Source organism: Delphinus delphis, chromosome 15, assembly GCF_949987515.2.
Source record: "Delphinus delphis chromosome 15, mDelDel1.2, whole genome shotgun sequence".
Lineage (NCBI taxonomy): Eukaryota > Metazoa > Chordata > Mammalia > Artiodactyla > Delphinidae > Delphinus > Delphinus delphis.
The window spans coordinates 46357449-46376180 of NC_082697.1; the positions used below are offsets into that span (position 1 = coordinate 46357449).

General features: G+C 42.8%; 1 protein-coding gene and 1 pseudogene across 1 annotated transcript in view; one reads left to right on the forward strand and one right to left on the reverse strand.

The window, feature by feature from the left end:
• Positions 1-18732, reverse strand: part of CFAP61 (cilia and flagella associated protein 61) — a 252242-nt gene that overhangs the window by 221307 nt on the left and 12203 nt on the right. Inside the window, exon 6 of the mRNA XM_060032942.1 lies at positions 5738-5870. Within this exon, the coding sequence (XP_059888925.1) occupies positions 5738-5870 (133 nt within the window). The remainder of the gene's footprint in view (positions 1-5737; positions 5871-18732) is intronic.
• LOC132438543 (3-hydroxyisobutyrate dehydrogenase, mitochondrial pseudogene) lies at positions 9995-10965 on the forward strand (annotated as a pseudogene).

An 18732-nucleotide genomic window follows, 5' to 3' on the forward strand; every position in this document is an offset into this window, starting at 1 on the left:
TCAAAGCATCTCGTTACAGAAAATCATCAATTCATAAAGGAAGGCAGCAAGAAAGGAATAAAGGAACAAGGGTACTACACAACAGCCAGAACACAATAAGGTGGCATTAGTAAGTCCTTACCTATAATTACTCTAAATGTAAATGAATTTTATTCTCCAATCAAAATATACAGAGTGGCTAGATGGATAAAAAGCAAGACCCAACAATACACTGCCTACAAGAGACTCACTTCAGCTTTAAGGACACATATAGGTTCGAAGTGAAGAGATGGAAAAAATATTCCACGCAAGTGGAAACAGAAAGAGAACAGGGGTAGCTATGCTTATACCAGACAAAACCGACTAAGCCAAAAACACTAACAAGAGACAAAGAAGGTTATTATATAATGATAAAGGAGTCAATTCATCAAGAAGATATAACAATCATAAATATATATACAGTCAACATTGGAGCGCCTAAATATATTAAGCAAATACTAACGGGTATAAAGGGAGAAATAGACAACAGTACAATAATAGCAGGGGACTTCAATACCTTACTTGCAGCAATGGATAGACCATCCAGAGGGAAAATGAACAAGAAAATGTTAGACTTGGTTCATACTTTAGATAAAATCAACCTAACAGACGTGTACAGAACATCCCATTCAAGAGCAGCAGAGTACAAATGCTTCTCAAGAACACATGGAACATTTTCCATGATACATCATATGATAGATCACAAAATGAGTCTTAGCAAATTTAAGAAGATTTAAATCATACCAAGTATTTTTCCCAACTACAGTGGTATTAAACTAGAAATCAATAACAGGAGGAAAGCTGGAAAATTCACAGTATGTGGAAATTTTAAAATACACTCCTGAAAGACCAAGAGGTCAAAAAAGAAACAAAAGGGAATCAAAAAATATCTTGAAACAAGCAAAAATGGAAATACAATAAACCAATTTGGGGATGCTGCAAAAGCAGTTCTAAGAGGTAAGTTTATAGTGGTAAATGCCTACATTGAGAAAAAAGAAAGATCTCAATAAACAACCTAACTGTATGCCTCAAAGATCTAGAAAAAGAAGAACAAATTAAGCCCAAAGTTAGCAGAAGGAAGAAAATAACAAAGATCAGAGCAGAAATAAATGAAATAGAGACCAGAAAAATAACAGAAAAACTAAGAGCTGTTTTTTTAAAAGGTAAACAAAATTGACAACCTGTTAGCTAGACTAAGAAAAAGAGAAGACTGAAATAAAATCAGAAAGGAAAGAGTAGACATTACAACTGATGCCATAAATACAAAGGGTAAAAGATTACTAAGAAAAATTATATACCCAAATATTGGATAACCTAGAAGAAACAGATAAATTCCTAGAAATAGACAAGCTACCTAGAACGAATTATGAAGAAATAGAAAATATTGATAGACAAATAACAAGTAAGGAGATTGAATCAGTAATCAAAAACTTCCCAATAAAGAAAAGCCCAGGATCAGAGGGTTTCACTGGTGAATTCTAGCGAACATTTAAGGAAGAATTAATGCCAATCCTTCTTGAACTCCTCCAGAAAATTAAGGAGGAGGGATCATTCCTATCTCATTTTTTAAGGCAAGCATTACCCTGATATCAAAGCCAAATAAGAACATTACAGAAAAGAAAACTACAGATAAATATCCCTGATAAATACAGATGCAAAAATTCTCAACAAAATATTGATATTAGCAAACTGAATTCAACAGCACATTAAAAGGATCATACACCATGATCAAGCAGTACTTATCCCTGGGATGCAAGGAGGTTCGATACATGCAAATCAATAAATGTGATACACTACATTAATAGAGTGAAAGATTAAAATCATATGATCATCTCAATAGATGTAGAAAAAGCATTTGACAAAATATAACATCCTTTCATGACTAAAATGCTCAACAAATTGGGTATAGAAGAAACATACTTCAACATAACAAAGGCCAATAATAACAAGCCCACAGCTATCATCATACTCAATGGTTCAAGATTGAAAGCTTTTCCTCCAATCAGGAACAAGATGAGGGTGCTCACTCTCGCCATTCCTCTTCACCAAAGTACTAGAATCCTAGCCAGAGAAATCAGGCAAGGAAAAGAAATAAACTGCATCCAAATCGGAAAGAAACATGCAAAATTGTCTTTGTTTGTAGATGATATGATCTTACATACAGAAAATCCTAGAGACTCTACCTAAACACTGTTAAAACTAATCAACAAATTCAGTAAGGTTGTAGGACGCAAAATCAACACACAGAAATCAGTTGCACTTCTATACACTAGAAATACAATCTCTGAAAAAGAAATACTGAAAACAGTCCCATTCACAATAGCATCAAAAACAATAAAATACCTAGGAATAAATTTAACTAAGGAGGTGAAAGATCTGTACACTGAAAACTACAAGACTCTGATGAAAGAAAATGAAGAAGACAGAAATAGAAAAATACCCTGTGTTCACGGACCAGAAGAATTATATGCTGTCAAAATGTCCATATTGCTCAAAGCCATCCATAGATTCAATTAATCCCTATCAAAATTCCAAAGGCATTTTCATGGAAACAGAAAAAAAAATCATAAAATTTGTATGGAACAACAAAAGGCCCCCAAAAGCCAAAGCAACACTGAGAAAGAAAAACAAAGCCAGAGGCATCACACTTCTGTTTTCAAGCAATATTACAAAGCTATGGTAATCAAAACAGTACACGGGGGCTTCCCTGGTGACTCAGTGGTTGAGAATCCACCTGCCAATGCAGGGGACACAGGTTCGATCCCTGGTCTGGGAAGATCCCACATGCCGCGGAGCAACTAAGCCCGTGAGCCACAACTACTGAGCCTGTGCTCTAGAGCCCACGAGCCACAACTTCTGAGCCCACGTGCCACAATTACTGAAGCCCATGTGCCTAGAACCCATGCTCCGCAACAAGAGAAGCCACCACAATGAGAAGCCTGCACACCGCAATGAAGAGTAGCCCCTGCTCACCACAACTAGAGGAAGCCCGCACGCAGCAATGAAGACCCAACGCAGCCAAAAATAAATAAATTAAAAATAAATTTTAAAAAAAGTACACTACTGGAATAACAGACACATAGACCAATGTAACAGAATAGAGAGTCCAGAAATAAACTCCCACATTTACAGTCAACTAAAATTTGACAAGGGAGCCGAGAAGACTCAATGGAGAAAGGGTAGTCTCTTCAATAAATGGTGCTGGGAAAACGAGATAATCATACGGTGAAGAATGAAATTGTACCCTTATCTTATGCCACTGACAAAAATGAACTGGAAATAGATTAAATACTTAAACATAAGACCTGAAACTATAAAAGTCCTACAAGAAAACATAGGGGAAAGCTTCTTGACATTAGTCTTGGCAACAATTTTTTTGATATAACACCAAAAGCACAGCAACAAAAGCAAAAATTAGTGAGACTATATCAAACAAAAAAACTTCTACACAGCAAAAGACACAACAAAATGAAAAGGCAACCTACAGAATGGGAGAAAATATTTGCAAATCATATATCTGATAAGAGGTTAATATCCAAAATATACAAAGAACCCATACAACTCAACAGCAAAAAACCACACAACCCAATTTTAAAATGGGCAGAGGAACTAAATAGACATTTTTCTAAGAAGACATCCAAATGGCCAACAGGTACATGAAAAGATGCTCAATATCACTAATCATCAGGGACATGCAAATCAAAATCACAATAAGATTATCACCTCACACCTGTTAGAATGGCCACCATCAAAAGACAAGAAATGGGACCTCCCTGGTGGTTCAGTGGTTAAGACTCTGAGCTCCCAATGCAGGGGGTGCAGGTTCTATCCCTGGTTGGGGAACTAAGATCCCACATGGTGCACAGTGCAGCCAAAAAAAAAAAAAAAAAAAAACCCACCAAAGACAAGAGATAACAAGTGTTAGCAAGGATGCAGGGAACTCTTGTGCACTGTTGGTGGGGATGTAAATTAGTGCAGACACTATGGAAAACAACATGGAGGTTCCTCAAAAAATTGAAAATAGAACTACCATATGATTCAGCAATTCCACTTCTGGGTATATATCCAAAGGAAATGAAAACAGGGTACTGAAAAGATCTCTGCACTCCCATGTTTACTGCAGTATTATACACAATAGGCAAGATATGGAAACAACCTAAGTGGCCCTCAACAGATGAACGGATAAAGAAGATGTGGTATGTATGTATGTATGTATACATATATATGTGCGCATTTATGTAATGGATATTATTCAGCCATGAGAAAGAAGGAAATCCTGCCATTTGTGACAACAAGGATGGACCCTGAGGATATTATATTAAGTGAAATAGGTCAGACAGAGAAAAACAAATACTGTATGATACTGCTTTTATGTAGAATCTAAAAGGGTTGAACTCAAAGAAACAGAGAGTTGAATGGTGGCTATGAGGGGTTAGGTGCAGGGCAAAGGGGAGGTGTTGATCAAAGGATACAAATTTCCAGTTATAAGATGAATACGTTCTGGGGATCTAATGTACAGTGTGTTGATTATAGCTAATAATACTCTATGATATACCTGGAAGTTGTTAAGATAGTAGACTTTAAATGTTTTCACCACAAAAGAAAGTGGTAATTATGTGACATGATGGAGATGTTAGCTAATGCTATGGTGGTGATCATTTTGCAATATATAAGTGTGTCAAACTAACCCATTGTCCACCTTAATCTTATACAATGTTATATGTCAATTATATCTCAATAAAGCTGGAAAAATAAATAAATAAGGGCCTTCTCCAAAAAACAAAGACCTGACAAAACTGAATAGGTACAGTTGTGTCATTAAAAGCCCTTATTTGGGCTTTTAATTATCAGCAGTTTTTGTTTCATCGAGTAAGACATGGTTTTTCAAAATGCTGCTGCTGGGCCCAAGTATTTCATGACCCTTCCTTCTGTCACCAGCGTGGAGCTAAAGGTCAAATGACAATATTTGAAAGCAAGTCCTTAAAAGACAATGCAGAAACCTAAATATGAAAGAATAAAAATGTAGCTGAAATGTAGGAGAAACAGCTATCATGGACTAGTATATCAGAATCTAATTTTCAGGGCCAGTTCTCACCTTAAGAAACTAACGCCCATGTATATTTAAATTAATCCTGTTCTTCACCTGATGTGTTTTCCATCATGTAGATAAATGTTTTACCACCTGGGCTGCACACTGGAATTATGTGGGGAGCTTTTTAAATATACTGATGTGCTCTACCCCAAAAGATTCTTTCATTGGTCTCAGTGCATCCTGGCATCAGAAATTTTTTGTGAGATAGAATTCATCTACTGAAACCAAGGGTAATCATCAGTTAAATCCATCACACCTGGAGCCCACCGTCATGCTCAAGCTCGCTTTAACTGTTGCTACCAAAGACTGGCATATCCTCCAAGGGGCACATAGCCCAAACGTTAAGATGTTTGCCCGAGCTGTTTTCCAGGAACTTGGAGTCAGCTGCATCTAGTTCGAGCTGGAGCCTGTTAAGACTGGGCATCTGGAAGGACCTCGTAAGACCTGAAAACCTAAAGTGGGAACCCTGGGGAGGTGGGTGATGGCACAGCTGGGAGGAGGGCCGGGCACACCACCTAGAAGGGGGGAGGGAGGCAGCTCCCGGGATGCTCAGCAAACCGGGACCAGGGCTGCTCACTTCTGTCATCCCTCTCCCTCAGCGGGCCCCCAGGTGGTTTAATCACGCACCTCACATACGATGGCATGATTCTCTTCATCTTGGGCCTCTATGAGTTCAGCCAGGAAGTATTCGCCATAAGTCTCCTTCAGGATGGTGTCATGGTGCAGGAATATTGGCACGAGGTCATCGTGATCTTCCACCCTGTTTACCAGAAAGGCTTAAATTCAGTGCTGGTTCCTCTGCTTGCTCCTGCCACCCTGTTCTAAATGCCAGGGATAGAGCAACACGCCCACGAAATGAACTTACATTCTAATGGGGGGAACAGACAACAAAAATATAACACACAAATCACCTGGAACATTTCAAAGAGTGGTAAGTTGCTTTGGGATGGAGAGTGATGGGGTCAGGGAGTGACACTTGAGTGAGATCTGAGTGGAGACGGGGAGGAAGCTGTGTCGAGAATTGGAGGTGGGATGTCCCAGGCAGAGGGGACACGCTCGGCCCTGCTGGGCGTGGACTGCAGGGCAGCATCGCTCACGAGCCAGAGGACAGCAAGGTGGGCACAGCACCTCCCAAAAGTGCTCCAAGGAGCACTGCTTCTATGATATTGCTCCCAGCAGCCCTTCCTCCCCTTAGAAGAAATCCACTGTCTAAAAACACTTTTCTGCTATAGTGTCCCTCATGGATCGTCACAGTTATAAAGACTCTGGGAATTACTAAGGTAAAGAATATTTAAGCTTGTTTATGCATTCCTCCCAACAGGCCCATGGTACCCTTTACTCCTAAAATGTCTCTCTACTTCCATGGAGGGGGAGATGCTGGCTTGAAGGTAACGAAGCTCTGCTCACCATCTTGGGCACGTCTACCTCAAGCCTCCTTCTCAGGACCTCTACCGTGACCTCGACCACCAGAGTGCGTGGGAAGAGGAAGACCCAAGAACCAGGTTTACAGCATGAGGATGCTGGTCCTTGGTCTCCATTTTGCTGCCATATTCCACATTCCTTTCTTCTTTTTAGCAGATTCGTGATTAAGTCTACTCTATTTTACCTGTCTGGGATGTTCTTATACATTTTCCTGGTCCTTTTCTTTTAAAATGTTCCATGTTCATATTATATTTTTCTAGTGTAACTGATTTAGCTACTACCTTTATCCTCCCTCCCCCTTATTTCATTACTCTGACATCTTCATCATCCCACTTTATCTTCCAATATGTTCTCTTTGATGTTAATAGCAGCTCCATCTAATGAGTGACAAAGACTCCGTGACCAGACCCTAGCCTAGTACACCCTGAGCCTCTTTTCCACTAGGTCTGAAAAGACATGAACACTAACAGTTCCTAACAGCTCAAGGCCACATCCCTAGAAGGACCTGAGACCCCCTTAAAGTGCCTGCCTGAGAAAGCTCAGGGCTGCCAGAAGAAGTTCCCGTTTGTTCCAGCGACACCTGAGGATAAGGCCCCATCTCCCAGCCTCTTTGGGAGGGCAGGAGCCTAATTTCCATCAGGGCTAGTGAGTGACTCAGATGGGTCTCACAGGGACCAACCCTGCCTTCCCATTTTTTGTAATTTGTCACTTCCCTGACTCTACTGAGACCCTGCTCACTCCCCACCCAGCTCCCTCATTTTCTCTTTATTTTATTTAATTTTATTTATTTATTTATGTTTTATTTATGTTTTATTTTCCCTCCTTTTCTCTTCAAAAGGCCCAGTCACCGTGGAGCAACTAAGCCCGTGAGCCACAACTACTGAGCCCGCATGCCACAACTACTGAAGACCACGCACCACAACTACTGAAGCCCGCACGCTGCAACAAAGAGTAGCCCCCACTCGACGCAACTAGAGAAAGCCGGCGTGCAGCAATGAAGACCCAATGCAGCCAAAAATACATAAATTAAAATTAAAAAGAAAAAAAGGCCCAGTCACCTCTGTACAAATCAGAGTTCAGTCCACCCTGGATGTTTCCCCCTATCGCAACGGTTATTACGGATTAAAATCTGTCCTTACCAGCATCCGGCTTTGTCGACCTTTGACATCTGCACACCCTGGAGCCCACAGCCCAGGGGCAACAGTGACAGCCAACATGGATGGGGCCCTACCGCACGCACTGACAGCGCTGGGGTGCCGCCGCTCGGCCTGTTTGCAGGTGCGGACGTGTGGTCCAAGGGGGCGCCTCTGGGGAGTGACCCCCGCTCCACGCTGGCAACTCCCAGCCCTCTAATCAGCCTCTGCCTCTCCTGGTTGAGAAATTGGCCCGGTCCCCTCGCTGCTGAGCCTTGGTGTCTCACCTGCACAAGGGCAGGTACGAGGGGAGCGGGAGGGTACAGTGTGGGGACGCCCTCAAGGTCACTCTCGGGCAGGCAGTCAGCCCCTGGCAGCATCTGCTGTGGGAAACTTCACAGTCCCCCCACCATCTGATATGCTCCGAAACCCCCATCAGCTGCCTCCACCTGAGAGCCCCGGACCTCAGCTGGAAGGGCCGAGAAGGCCCCAGTGCATTCCAGAAACCCCTCATTTCCCCACAAAACCACCCTCAAAAAGGTGCTGCTAATGGAGATGGCTTTTCTCTGTATAAAGAGTCCTGGACGATATTGGTTAAGAAAAAACAAAACAAGAAGATTCTAGGAGAGAACAGCCAAAAAATCTACTTTCAAATATCCTGCCAAAAAACAAAGTCCACATCAGTATTTATTAACAGAGATAATTATTTTAAATTATGTGAAAGTAATTCAATATCCTAATCTTCTTAAGTGGATCAAGACAGCTATCACTGTGTACCATGGGCTTTTACCTATATGATGGACACAAAAATACTACTTTGCGGTATAAAAATCAGGAATGAAGGTTCAGAGAGACCCGGGGCCGTAAGCCTAGTCATGAGCCCTCGGCAGCCCGTGGACAAAGTGATCCATAATCACACCTCAACACTTACTCTTCTGGGAATAAGAAGAAAACATCCACATCGTGGAGCTCTGAAGAGTCTCTCCCTTCAGCCCTTCCCCAAAATGGATAAAGAGGAACTTGTTCTAAGAAACGCATTCCTTGGGGTAATCGATGATTTATGATCTTGCATCAGCCCCGGTGCTAATGATAAAGTACGACATCAGCCTCGCAGAGTCTCAAATGGCATATGACAAAGTCCAGCCCCATGGAAACAGACACCCTGGCTACTGAAAACAATTCATTCAGTAAAATGTTTAAATTTGAGCACTGCCTGCCGCTCGGATAGGAGAGCCACAGCTTCCTGTGGAGCCGCTGGGCACAGCAGGGCCACGTGCCCAGCACTTCCGTGACCCCCAGAGTTTAGGTGGTGATGATTATGAAGGTCAGGGTTGACCAACACAAAGTACAATGAGGCTGACACCGCTGAATAAGGATCAGCCTTCCTTTGGAGCTTCCAGCCAGCACGTGCTTGGAGAAGGCGACCACGTGCGTGTTAATGTAATTGATTATAGACTGTTTTATTTTAACTTGTTTGGAGGAAACAAAAGGTCCATCCCATAGAAACGGGTTTGATCATCCAGGCCCTTAAATGTCCACTGAACTCTGAAAAACATGCTAGTGAAAATGGGGCGGGATCCAAAGCTGAAGAAAATCAACAGCCTCTCAGGACACCTCACTTGGGGCTTGGGTGTCCTGTAAACCCAGGAGAAGGCAAGGTGAAGGATGACAGGGCCCTGGTGGCTGTCGCTGGCTTCCTCAGAGGTGGGGAGAAGGGAGGACAAACTCACTCACCACTTCCACTACATCAGTGAACGGGGCTTTCAAGGAGCAGCGCAATGCCAGACCCCAGGGCACTTGCCCGGCCGGCTGGCACTGTCCCGTGGTGGCAGGTGGACCTCTCAGCATCCGGACCACTCTTCTGTAGCATCACAAGCCTAGAGGAGAACCTACAGGTGGCTTCCCTGGATGCGGGAGGTGTGCGTTGTTTCCTTGCCAGCAAAGAAACCACTGCGAACTCACAGATGGTAAGTTCCTGCTTAGGGGCCGTAAGGACGGCCGCAGCCCATCTTTGCGTTCAGAATACTGGCATGGCCTCCTCTCTCCCGTCTGATGGCAACTTCCACAACCAGAGAGGATCCGAATTTCATTAGCTAGACTTAAAAATGTACCATTGGAAAAGTGATTCTGATCTTTAAATGCCATAAATATTGTATTTATTTAAGCCTGAGAGAGTGTGTATATATGTGTGCATGTTCTTTAAGAAATCAGTGAATAGCTGCAGCTGATCCCACCCGCTGCACTGCGCACCCTAGCAGTCAGTGGCTGAGCTGGGAGCCGCAGAAGTCACCACGGGGAGGTGGGGTGGGGGCAGCATGGCAGCCTCGTTATGGCTCCGTGGAGCCGCCGGCAGCAACCAGCAGTGGCCAGCCTTGCAGCAGTGTGTTCTAGGTCAGTGGCTTCTAAGACTCAAGTTGGATTCACTGGAGTAGGCAACATGGGGAATCCAATGGCAAAAAATCTCATGAAACATGGCTAACCACTCATTATTTATGATGTGTTCCCTGATGCATGCAAAGTGTTTCTAGATGCACGTGAACAGGTAGTGTCTTCCCCAGCAGATGTAGCTGAAAAAGCTGACAGAATTATCACAGTGTTGCCCACCAGCAACAATGCGATAGAAGCTTATTCTGGAGCAAATGGAATTCTAAAGAAAGTGAAGCAAGGCTCACTGTTAATAGATTCCAGCACTATTGATCCTATGGTTTTGAAAGAATTGGCCAAAGAAGTTGAGAAAATGGGAGCAGTTTTCATGGATGCCCGTTTCTGGTGGTGTGGGAGCTGCTCGGTCTGCGAACCTCACGTTTATGGTGGGAGGGGTCGCAGACGAATTTGCTGCTGCTGCCCAACAGCTGCTGGGATGTGTGGGCTCCAATGCGGCGTGTTGTGGAGCTGCTGGGAGTGGGCAGGCTGCAAAGATCTGCAACAACTTGCTGTTAGCTTAGTATGACCGGAACTGCTGAAGCTATGAATCCGGGAATCAGGTTGGGGCTTGACCCAAAACTCCTGGCTAAAATCCTAAATATGAGCTCAGGACGATGTTGGTCAAGTGACACTTATAATCCTGTACCTGGGGTGACGGATGGAGTTCCCTCGGCTGATAACTATCAGGGTAGACTCGGAACAACACTCATGGCTAAGGATCTGGGATTAACACAAGACTCTGCTACCAGCACGAACAGCTCAATCCTTCTGGGCACTCAGGCCCATTAGATCTACAGGATGATATGCGTGAAGGGCTACTCCAAAAAAGACTTCTCATCCGTGTTCCAGTTTCTACGAGAGGAGGAGATGTTCTGAGTTTGCCCTTTGGCTGTGGACGCTGTTGGAAACCACACTCTATCTTGGAGCCCCTTATAGCTCACTCCACAAGTAAATGGGTTTAATCAAAGGTCACCTGTCTGCTTTTGATTGTCTAGGTCACAGTAAACCCTGGGATTTTTCACCCATATTTATTTAACTGCTTATTCTTTTTATCTATTTAGCAAGGACATATTATCTGAATTTGTGGTTTTTTCTGCAAGCCACTGATGGTCTTTGCTAGCTAGCTGATTGACCTTTTCCAAAAGTTTGATTCCTGAGCTCTGTCAGCTAAAACGCTGCCTACTCCAATCAGGATATTATTTACTCCACTTTACAAATAAAAGCAAATTTTTCCCCCACAGGATAAAACCTATCCTGGAGGAAAGAAAAGAAATCGGTGTGAGGAAAGGAGTTAGAGAAAGGGGAAGTATAGTGAATTACTCCTGTGTCCCTCAGAAAGGTTGTCCTGTTAACCCAGTGGTGGTATCCTTGCATTGTGAGGTTACCCGTTCACTTTCCAGGAGCTGATAAGGCGAGAACTCCTTGCTGCATGCTATGTAATCTGGACTCTGTTACATTACCCTGGTGTGCCCCTCTTGTAACAACTCCCAATACTCAGCAACCTTATTTTTTATATTTTTGTACATTTGTACAGTACATTCTTACTACATAATTTTTGACTTCGAAAGAATCACATCTTTAGAACTGTTTCAGAGCCAACGATGATATGTGCTTTACATAATTGTTATATTATCCTAAATATAACCATATTATTTTGAATTCAAATAAATTTCTATGTTGATAAAAAAAAAGAAATCAATGAATAAAGAAAAATTCAGAGAATCCAGTTTAGTGGTAGCGCTAAAAAGTGCAATGTATTTGGCTTAAACCAACCCTTACCACGAACAGTTTCAACTTGGGGTTGGAGAACCTACAGTGGGTGCCAGCTAAGCAACTAGATTTTTCTTTTTATTCAGCTGTGTGAAACAAAGCACCTTTTTCTTTCCAAGATCTCTTGTGACCTCTAGTGGTCTTCTTTAGGAGAATCAAATCCATCATTTCTAAACCGTATATTCCATTCAAAACTTTAACATGGGTCTTGGAGCCATTTAGCTTCTACTCATTGGAAAATGTCATGATTTTACAAGTTACGGAGGACTTCGGAATGAAGTGCTTCAAAGCACATTCAGGGCCAATTAGAGGCCCCTGCACTTACACCACTGGGATCTGATCCAAAAGTCTGTGTTGGCACACCATAGTTCCAGTTGGATTGTGAACCAAATTCTATTTGCTGGGTTACTTATCAGGACTCAAGAAGACTAGTGGTGAAATTCCTAACTGCCCTACTACTTCCTTCGAATGCGTTAGGATATTTATCACTTAAGCATCAGAATGTTCATTTACATGAAATTGCTCAGAAGTCAAGCTTAAGTGGATTCCTAATAATCGTGAGACTATCAAACGCTTAATAAAAATAACTGCTTTAAAAGGTGAGAAGTTAGCATTTAAAAAACACCACATCTTATATTTTAAAGTCCTAAATTGACCTAAAGTCCTAAATGTTGACCTAACTTAATTTTTGTTATTAGCAAAAAAGCAGTACTATATAAAGGAAACTTTAAATTACTTTACAACACTGACTGACAGCACACAATCCTTTCCTTAAGTGAGTCCTCTCCTATCCCTGTGAGCACTTGAAAAAGGTAGGTTCCCCCCCAGAAAGGCCATTCCAATAGCTTCTAAATCTGAGAACATCTCAAATCCACCACCAATGATTAATCAAGCCCATTACAGATTATAAAGATGTGTCTAGAAGCAGCTATGCTTTACTTCATATATTATGCAAAATACAGAACAGGAACTTCAGTAATTTGTGTCTAAGTAGAGGGGCACATTACAGCACAATTTTCCACATGGGTAAATCAAAGAAATGGGACTGGGGATTACAGTGTTAATTCGCTGGCTCTGAATGCGTTGCTAGGTAAATGGCAGAAGGATAATTGCATCCCCAAACTCTTCACTGGTTTAGTGTCTTAAGAACTGTGTTCTTCACCATTAATTATCAGTGCAAGTAACAACTGATGAAACAGATGTTGAGAAATAAATGCGGGGGAAACAAGAGAAATGAGGCAGCCTAAGCGGACGCATGGCCACGCCCATCTGACTCTGAAGTGTCCTTTTTTCCTGTATCCTTAAGGAGGGAGATCATCCACATAAGTACATTTTCCAGATACCTGAAGTCCTACACCTGTAAGTATCAAAAGTCTAATATGAACGCTGTGGACAGAGGGCCTCTTAAAATGTGTTACACTTCCCCTTCTGCAAGCAAAAGCATCAACTCTCATAATGTCAGTTATCTCTGTATTTCGCGACTATATACTAAAAAGTTCTCTTTTTCTGAACATCCCTTCCTCGTTACAAAGTACCCTCTGTCATCGCTTTGCCACCAGCACTATGTTCCTCTCGTGAATTGCTTCTTGCAGATTTTCTGGACCAGCAGGACATTTCACCCTCAGAGGCTGAATAAGCATGACCTCAGGGTAAGGAATTGTGAGGTTTAGTTCAGGCCAGGACAGCCTGTCCACATGAAGGTTAGCACTCACAACACTCAAGTTTTCAAGGGTAGAAGGAAGAAAGGAAGGAGGGGGTGGGAAGGAGGGAACTGGGAGACCAGCTTATAACCACCAGTTACCATGTGCTTCTAGGAGCCAGCACTGGACGAGGCACACTCTACACCTGACTTCTCCAGCGCCTTACATCCTTGAAATGACAAGTGGGGATCTGTGAGTAAGTTAGCAAAGATGCCACTTACTTTTCAAAAAGTGAAAGAAATAGGTGATTTTTCCCCCGTGACTCATTTATTTTGTAACTGGAAGTTTTTACCTCTTAATCTCCCTCACCTATTCCACTCATGCCCCTACCCCAGAAACAGGGGATTTTGAGATAGGCTGCCTCCGCATATGTCAGTTTCAGTATTAGATTTATATATAATTTTCTATTACAATCATGTCTTGCTGAATATCTATGTCGAAAGTATATAAGCTTTAAAATGCCTCAAGAAAATGACAATTCCCATGACCCAAAGTTTGTATACTGCCTACACTTTAAGAAAATTCGGAGCTTCCAGGTTGGTGAACACGTGGAAGTTTGGGGAGAGTGGTGAGCCTGGAGGGGGCACGGAGGTTCTGAGCCCCTTCCCCACACCTTGCCCTGCGCACTTCTTCCATCTGACTGTTCCTAAGTTATATCCTTTTATAATAAACTGGTGACCTAGTAAGTGAAAAAAAAAACAAAAAAGACCTGGAAATGTGCCTACCTCAACTGTAACCATTCCCCTCTACCCTCCCCCAAAGAACTGTCTGCTTTGCATGCACATGTTTAATCATCCATCTGGATAATTTCTAAACTGGAAATTATTTTAAATGCAACTATTTTCTACACTTAAAAAGGAACCTGTAAAATCGCACTGAAACCCACAAGTATTTGGATAAATGCAAATTAAAACAACAAATTACTATTGTATTGGAGACAGTTTTTTTTGTTTGTTTTTTTGCGGTACGCAGGCCTCTCACTGTTATGGCCTCTCCCATTGCGGAGCACAGGCTACGGATGCGCACGCTCAGCGGCCGTGGCTTACGGGCCTAGCCGCTCTGCGGCATGTGGGATCCTCCCGGACCGGGGCACAGAACCCGTGTCCCCTGCATCGGCAGGCGGACTCTCAACCACTGCACCACCAGGGAAGCCCTGGAGACAGTTTTAATAACTGAAACATCCAGCATAAATGAAGGTGCAAGAAAATGAGACTCTATTGGTTAGGATACAAATTGACATGATTATTTTGGTTGAATAATTTGGTAGTATCTATTTTTAAATGTTAGTGTTTAATGCAACCTTACCCAGAAATTCCACTTGTAGGTATCTATACTACAGAGAAAAATAGCATGAATGCTTAAAAATATATGTACAAGGCTGTTTACCACAGCATTTCTTGTTATAGAAAAAAAAGAGGACAAATTTCCATAAATAAGGAATACTTAAATGAATTATAGTAGAACCACATGATGAAACACCACACAGCCATGAAAAAGAACAAAATTGATCTGGAAGGTGGATGAGCTGGTACCTTAAGTGGAAAATACAATTAACAGAACATATTATCATGACTATAGACATATATGTGCATATATATATATATGTGTGTATATATATATATATAGAGAGAGAGAGAGAGAGAGAGAGAGAGAGAGAGAGAGGGAGAGAGGGAGAGAGGGAGGGAGAGAGAGGGAGAGAGAGAGTGTGAATACACACATCTACTTGCATTTGCATGTATGGTTACATACTCACATAGAAGACTGAAACAATGAGTAATTTTTTCTTTAAAATGTTTTCTGATTCGAAAATATAATTCATTTTATTAAATGAGCCCATGTCTCAAATTAATTAGCAAATGGCAGGAAAAAAAATGAGAGATTTCTAAATGAAATGAAGACAAAATTACAGCAATTGTGAGACTACTTACAAGATCCTAAGAAATTAATTATCAGAAATTTCTCAAAACGTAATTTAAAAAACTGCCAAGTGGCCAGAGGTAGAGCACTGGACTGAATGGCAAAGACTGGTGCAGAGGAGCCAAAGGGATGAGCCTGGGAGAAAGCTGAGGCCCAAATCCTGGAAGGGGCAGAGTTCAGAGCCACAACAAGAGGAAAGAAAAGAGAAGAAGCAAGTCAGGATGGGTGGGGGCTGGGGGAGGGGTCAGCATCAGGGCAGGCAGTCACCCTCCCTCTCACCCAAAGTTCACTGGACTTTTCTTCAATAGGTATAGAATTACTCAAGTTATTCTTTTTTTTTAAGTAAATTTAATTAATTATTTATTTATTTTTCGCTGCATTGGGTCTTCCTTGCTGCGCGCAGGCTTTCTCTAGTTGTGGCGAGCAGGGGCTTCTCTTCATTGTGGTACGTGGGCTTCTCACTGCGGTGGCTTCTCTTGTTGCGGAGCATGGGCTCTAGGCGCACAGGGCTTAGTAGTTGTGGCTCGCAGGCTCTAGAGCGCAGGCTAAGTAGTTGTGGTGCGTGGGCTTGGTTGTTCCATGGCATGTGGGATCTTCCCAGACCAGGGCTCGAACCCGTGTCCCTGCATTGGCAGGCGGATTCTTAACCACTGCACCACCAGGGAAGTCCTATTCTTATTTCTAAAATGAGTTTTGGTAGTTTGTGTTTGAACACAAATTGTTGAATTTATAGAGTTGTTGCAGTCTTCCCTTATCCTTTCAATGTCTTTAGGATCTGTAATGATATCACCTCTTTCAATACTGATATCAGTGATATATTTTCTCTCTTTTTTTCCTTGATCAGTTTAGCTAGTAGTTCATCAATTTTATTCCTCTCATCTGTGTCTTTTAAATTACCAAATCCAACGGTTTCTTCTTTGTATTCAAATTATTTGATTTCACTACGAATTATTTGATTTGCCACTTTAAGAGTCTTTGACTTCTACAATACCCCTCTTCCAATTTTTCTTTACAATCATTAACGGCTCACTTTCATCTTTCAAAATTGTGCTCTAATCCTCTGCTTTCCACTTTAAAATCTCCCCCTCAACTAGACCATCTCCGTTATTCTCATGATCTCCTCATTCATGAGAAGCCCTGTATTTCCAACTGTCTCCTGTCCATCTAGTGCTATTACTTCCACTTTCAGTTAATGAATCCACCATCCCCCCTAAAGTTGAAACCCCGAGTCACCATTAACTCATTCTCATCCTTCAACTTCTCTAACCAATTGGTAATCAAACTGCACCTTCCCTCTCAAACATTTCTTTGCATCTATGCACCTGCCTTGATCCATTCCCCAACCTGGACCTCTTTGATTCGTCACTGCCTGAATTCCAGCCGGCATCATTCTTGGCCAGACTGTTCTGTGCTCCTCCCCTGCAAGCCACTGGCCACATGAAAAGCAGTTCTTTTTAACATACAGTCCATACCATGCCTTTCTTCAGTGCTTCCTGCTGGCTCCAAGTTAAAGCCTGCTCATCACACTTTTTCTGCTCTTCCTCACATCTGCCCACCTGCCTGGTAGCAGACATTCCGGGTGCTTTCCTGCCTCCACGCTTTTGCCCATCTGTCCATCTGGCTGAACTCTGACTCACCCTTCCTGACCAGATACAGAGGCTACCTTCTCTATGAAGCCTCTTTTCTTTTACATTTTTCCCACTGAGGTATAATAATATAGTGTACAGTGCACAGATATTAAGAGTGCAGCTCGATGACCTTTGACAGCCGCGTGTGCCGCGTGCACCCTGATCAATGCACAGAGCACTGTCTCCCCGCCGTATCCCTCCCACCATCACTCTTCCCTCCGCCAGAGGCAACCACTGATCTGACCTCTCCTGTTTTGTACATCTTACAAGTGAAATCAACAGTATATGGTCTTTGTTTCTATGTCTGCCTTCTTTCATTCAGCATAAGCTTTCTGAGACTGATCCATGCTATTGTGTGTACACGTAGTTTATTCCATTTCATTGCTGAGTAGTGTCCATTGTACAGAGGTACCACAGTTTGTGAACATTTACACGTTGATGAACATTTAGATTTTGGGGGGCCTGGGGGGTTGAAGCTGTCTTCATCCCTCTCTGCCCTTCCCTCCTTCAAGCTACACAGCATCACAGTTTATCATAGATGGGTCTCTCTTCCCCAGATAACTCTAATAATATTAATAATAATATTTAATTTCCTTGGGCACCTACATGTGACTGGCAGCGTGCTAAGTACTTGATTTTTATCAGCTCATCCCATCACTACAACAGTCCCATACAGCAGACAATATGCTCACACCCAGGGACAGAGAGGAAACTGAGGCCTGCGGAGGCCCAGTTCCTTCTTTAAGTTAACCCATCTGGTGAGTAGTAAAACCAAGATCAGGATCAAGATCTACCTCATGTCACTACTGCAAATTCTTAACAATTATGCCATAACACTACAAGCCTGGTAAACATTAGGCTCTTGCTTTTTAAAAAATTTAGTTTCTATACTTTCTAAAGAAATGCAGCACTCATCAAATATGGCAATGGTGGGAAGTCCCTGGCGGTCCAGTGGTTAGAACTCCACGCTTCCACTGCCAGGGGCACGGGTTCAATCCCTGGTCGGGGAACTAAGATCCCCGCATGCCACGTGGTGCAGCCCAAAATAAAAACAAACAAACAAAAACAAATATGGCAATGGTTACCCCCAAAAGATACAGCTTACTCTTCACTGATAAAGGAACCAACCACCCTTGTGAAATGATTTTATAGGCCCTCTTATTTCAAAACAGCCGTTCTATTTTGCTCACAGTTTTGTGCATCAGAAACCTGGGAGGACTCAGCTGGGCAGTGCGTGCTTGGGGTCTCTCATGTGGCTACAGTCAGATGTCAGCGGGGATGCAGACACTGGGGGTTCTCCTGGGCTGCACATCCACATGGTGAATGCTGTCAGTGGTAGCCCCTTGGGGCTGCAGGCCCAGCACTGACTTGTGGCCTCTCCGGCACGGTGGTCTCAGGGCAGTCAGACTTCTGCCCCTCGTCTCCTCCACAGCGAGCATCCCAAGAGAACCAGGCAGAAGCCTCCCAACCTCCCACGTCACAGAGCATCCCTTCCGCCATGCTGTGTGGGTCACAGCAGCCATAAAACACCCAGACTCAAAAAGAGCGGACGCGGAGCCCACCTCTTGATGAAAAGAGTGGCCAGGCCACATTATAGGAGAGCATGCAGGACGGAAGATGGCCTTCTT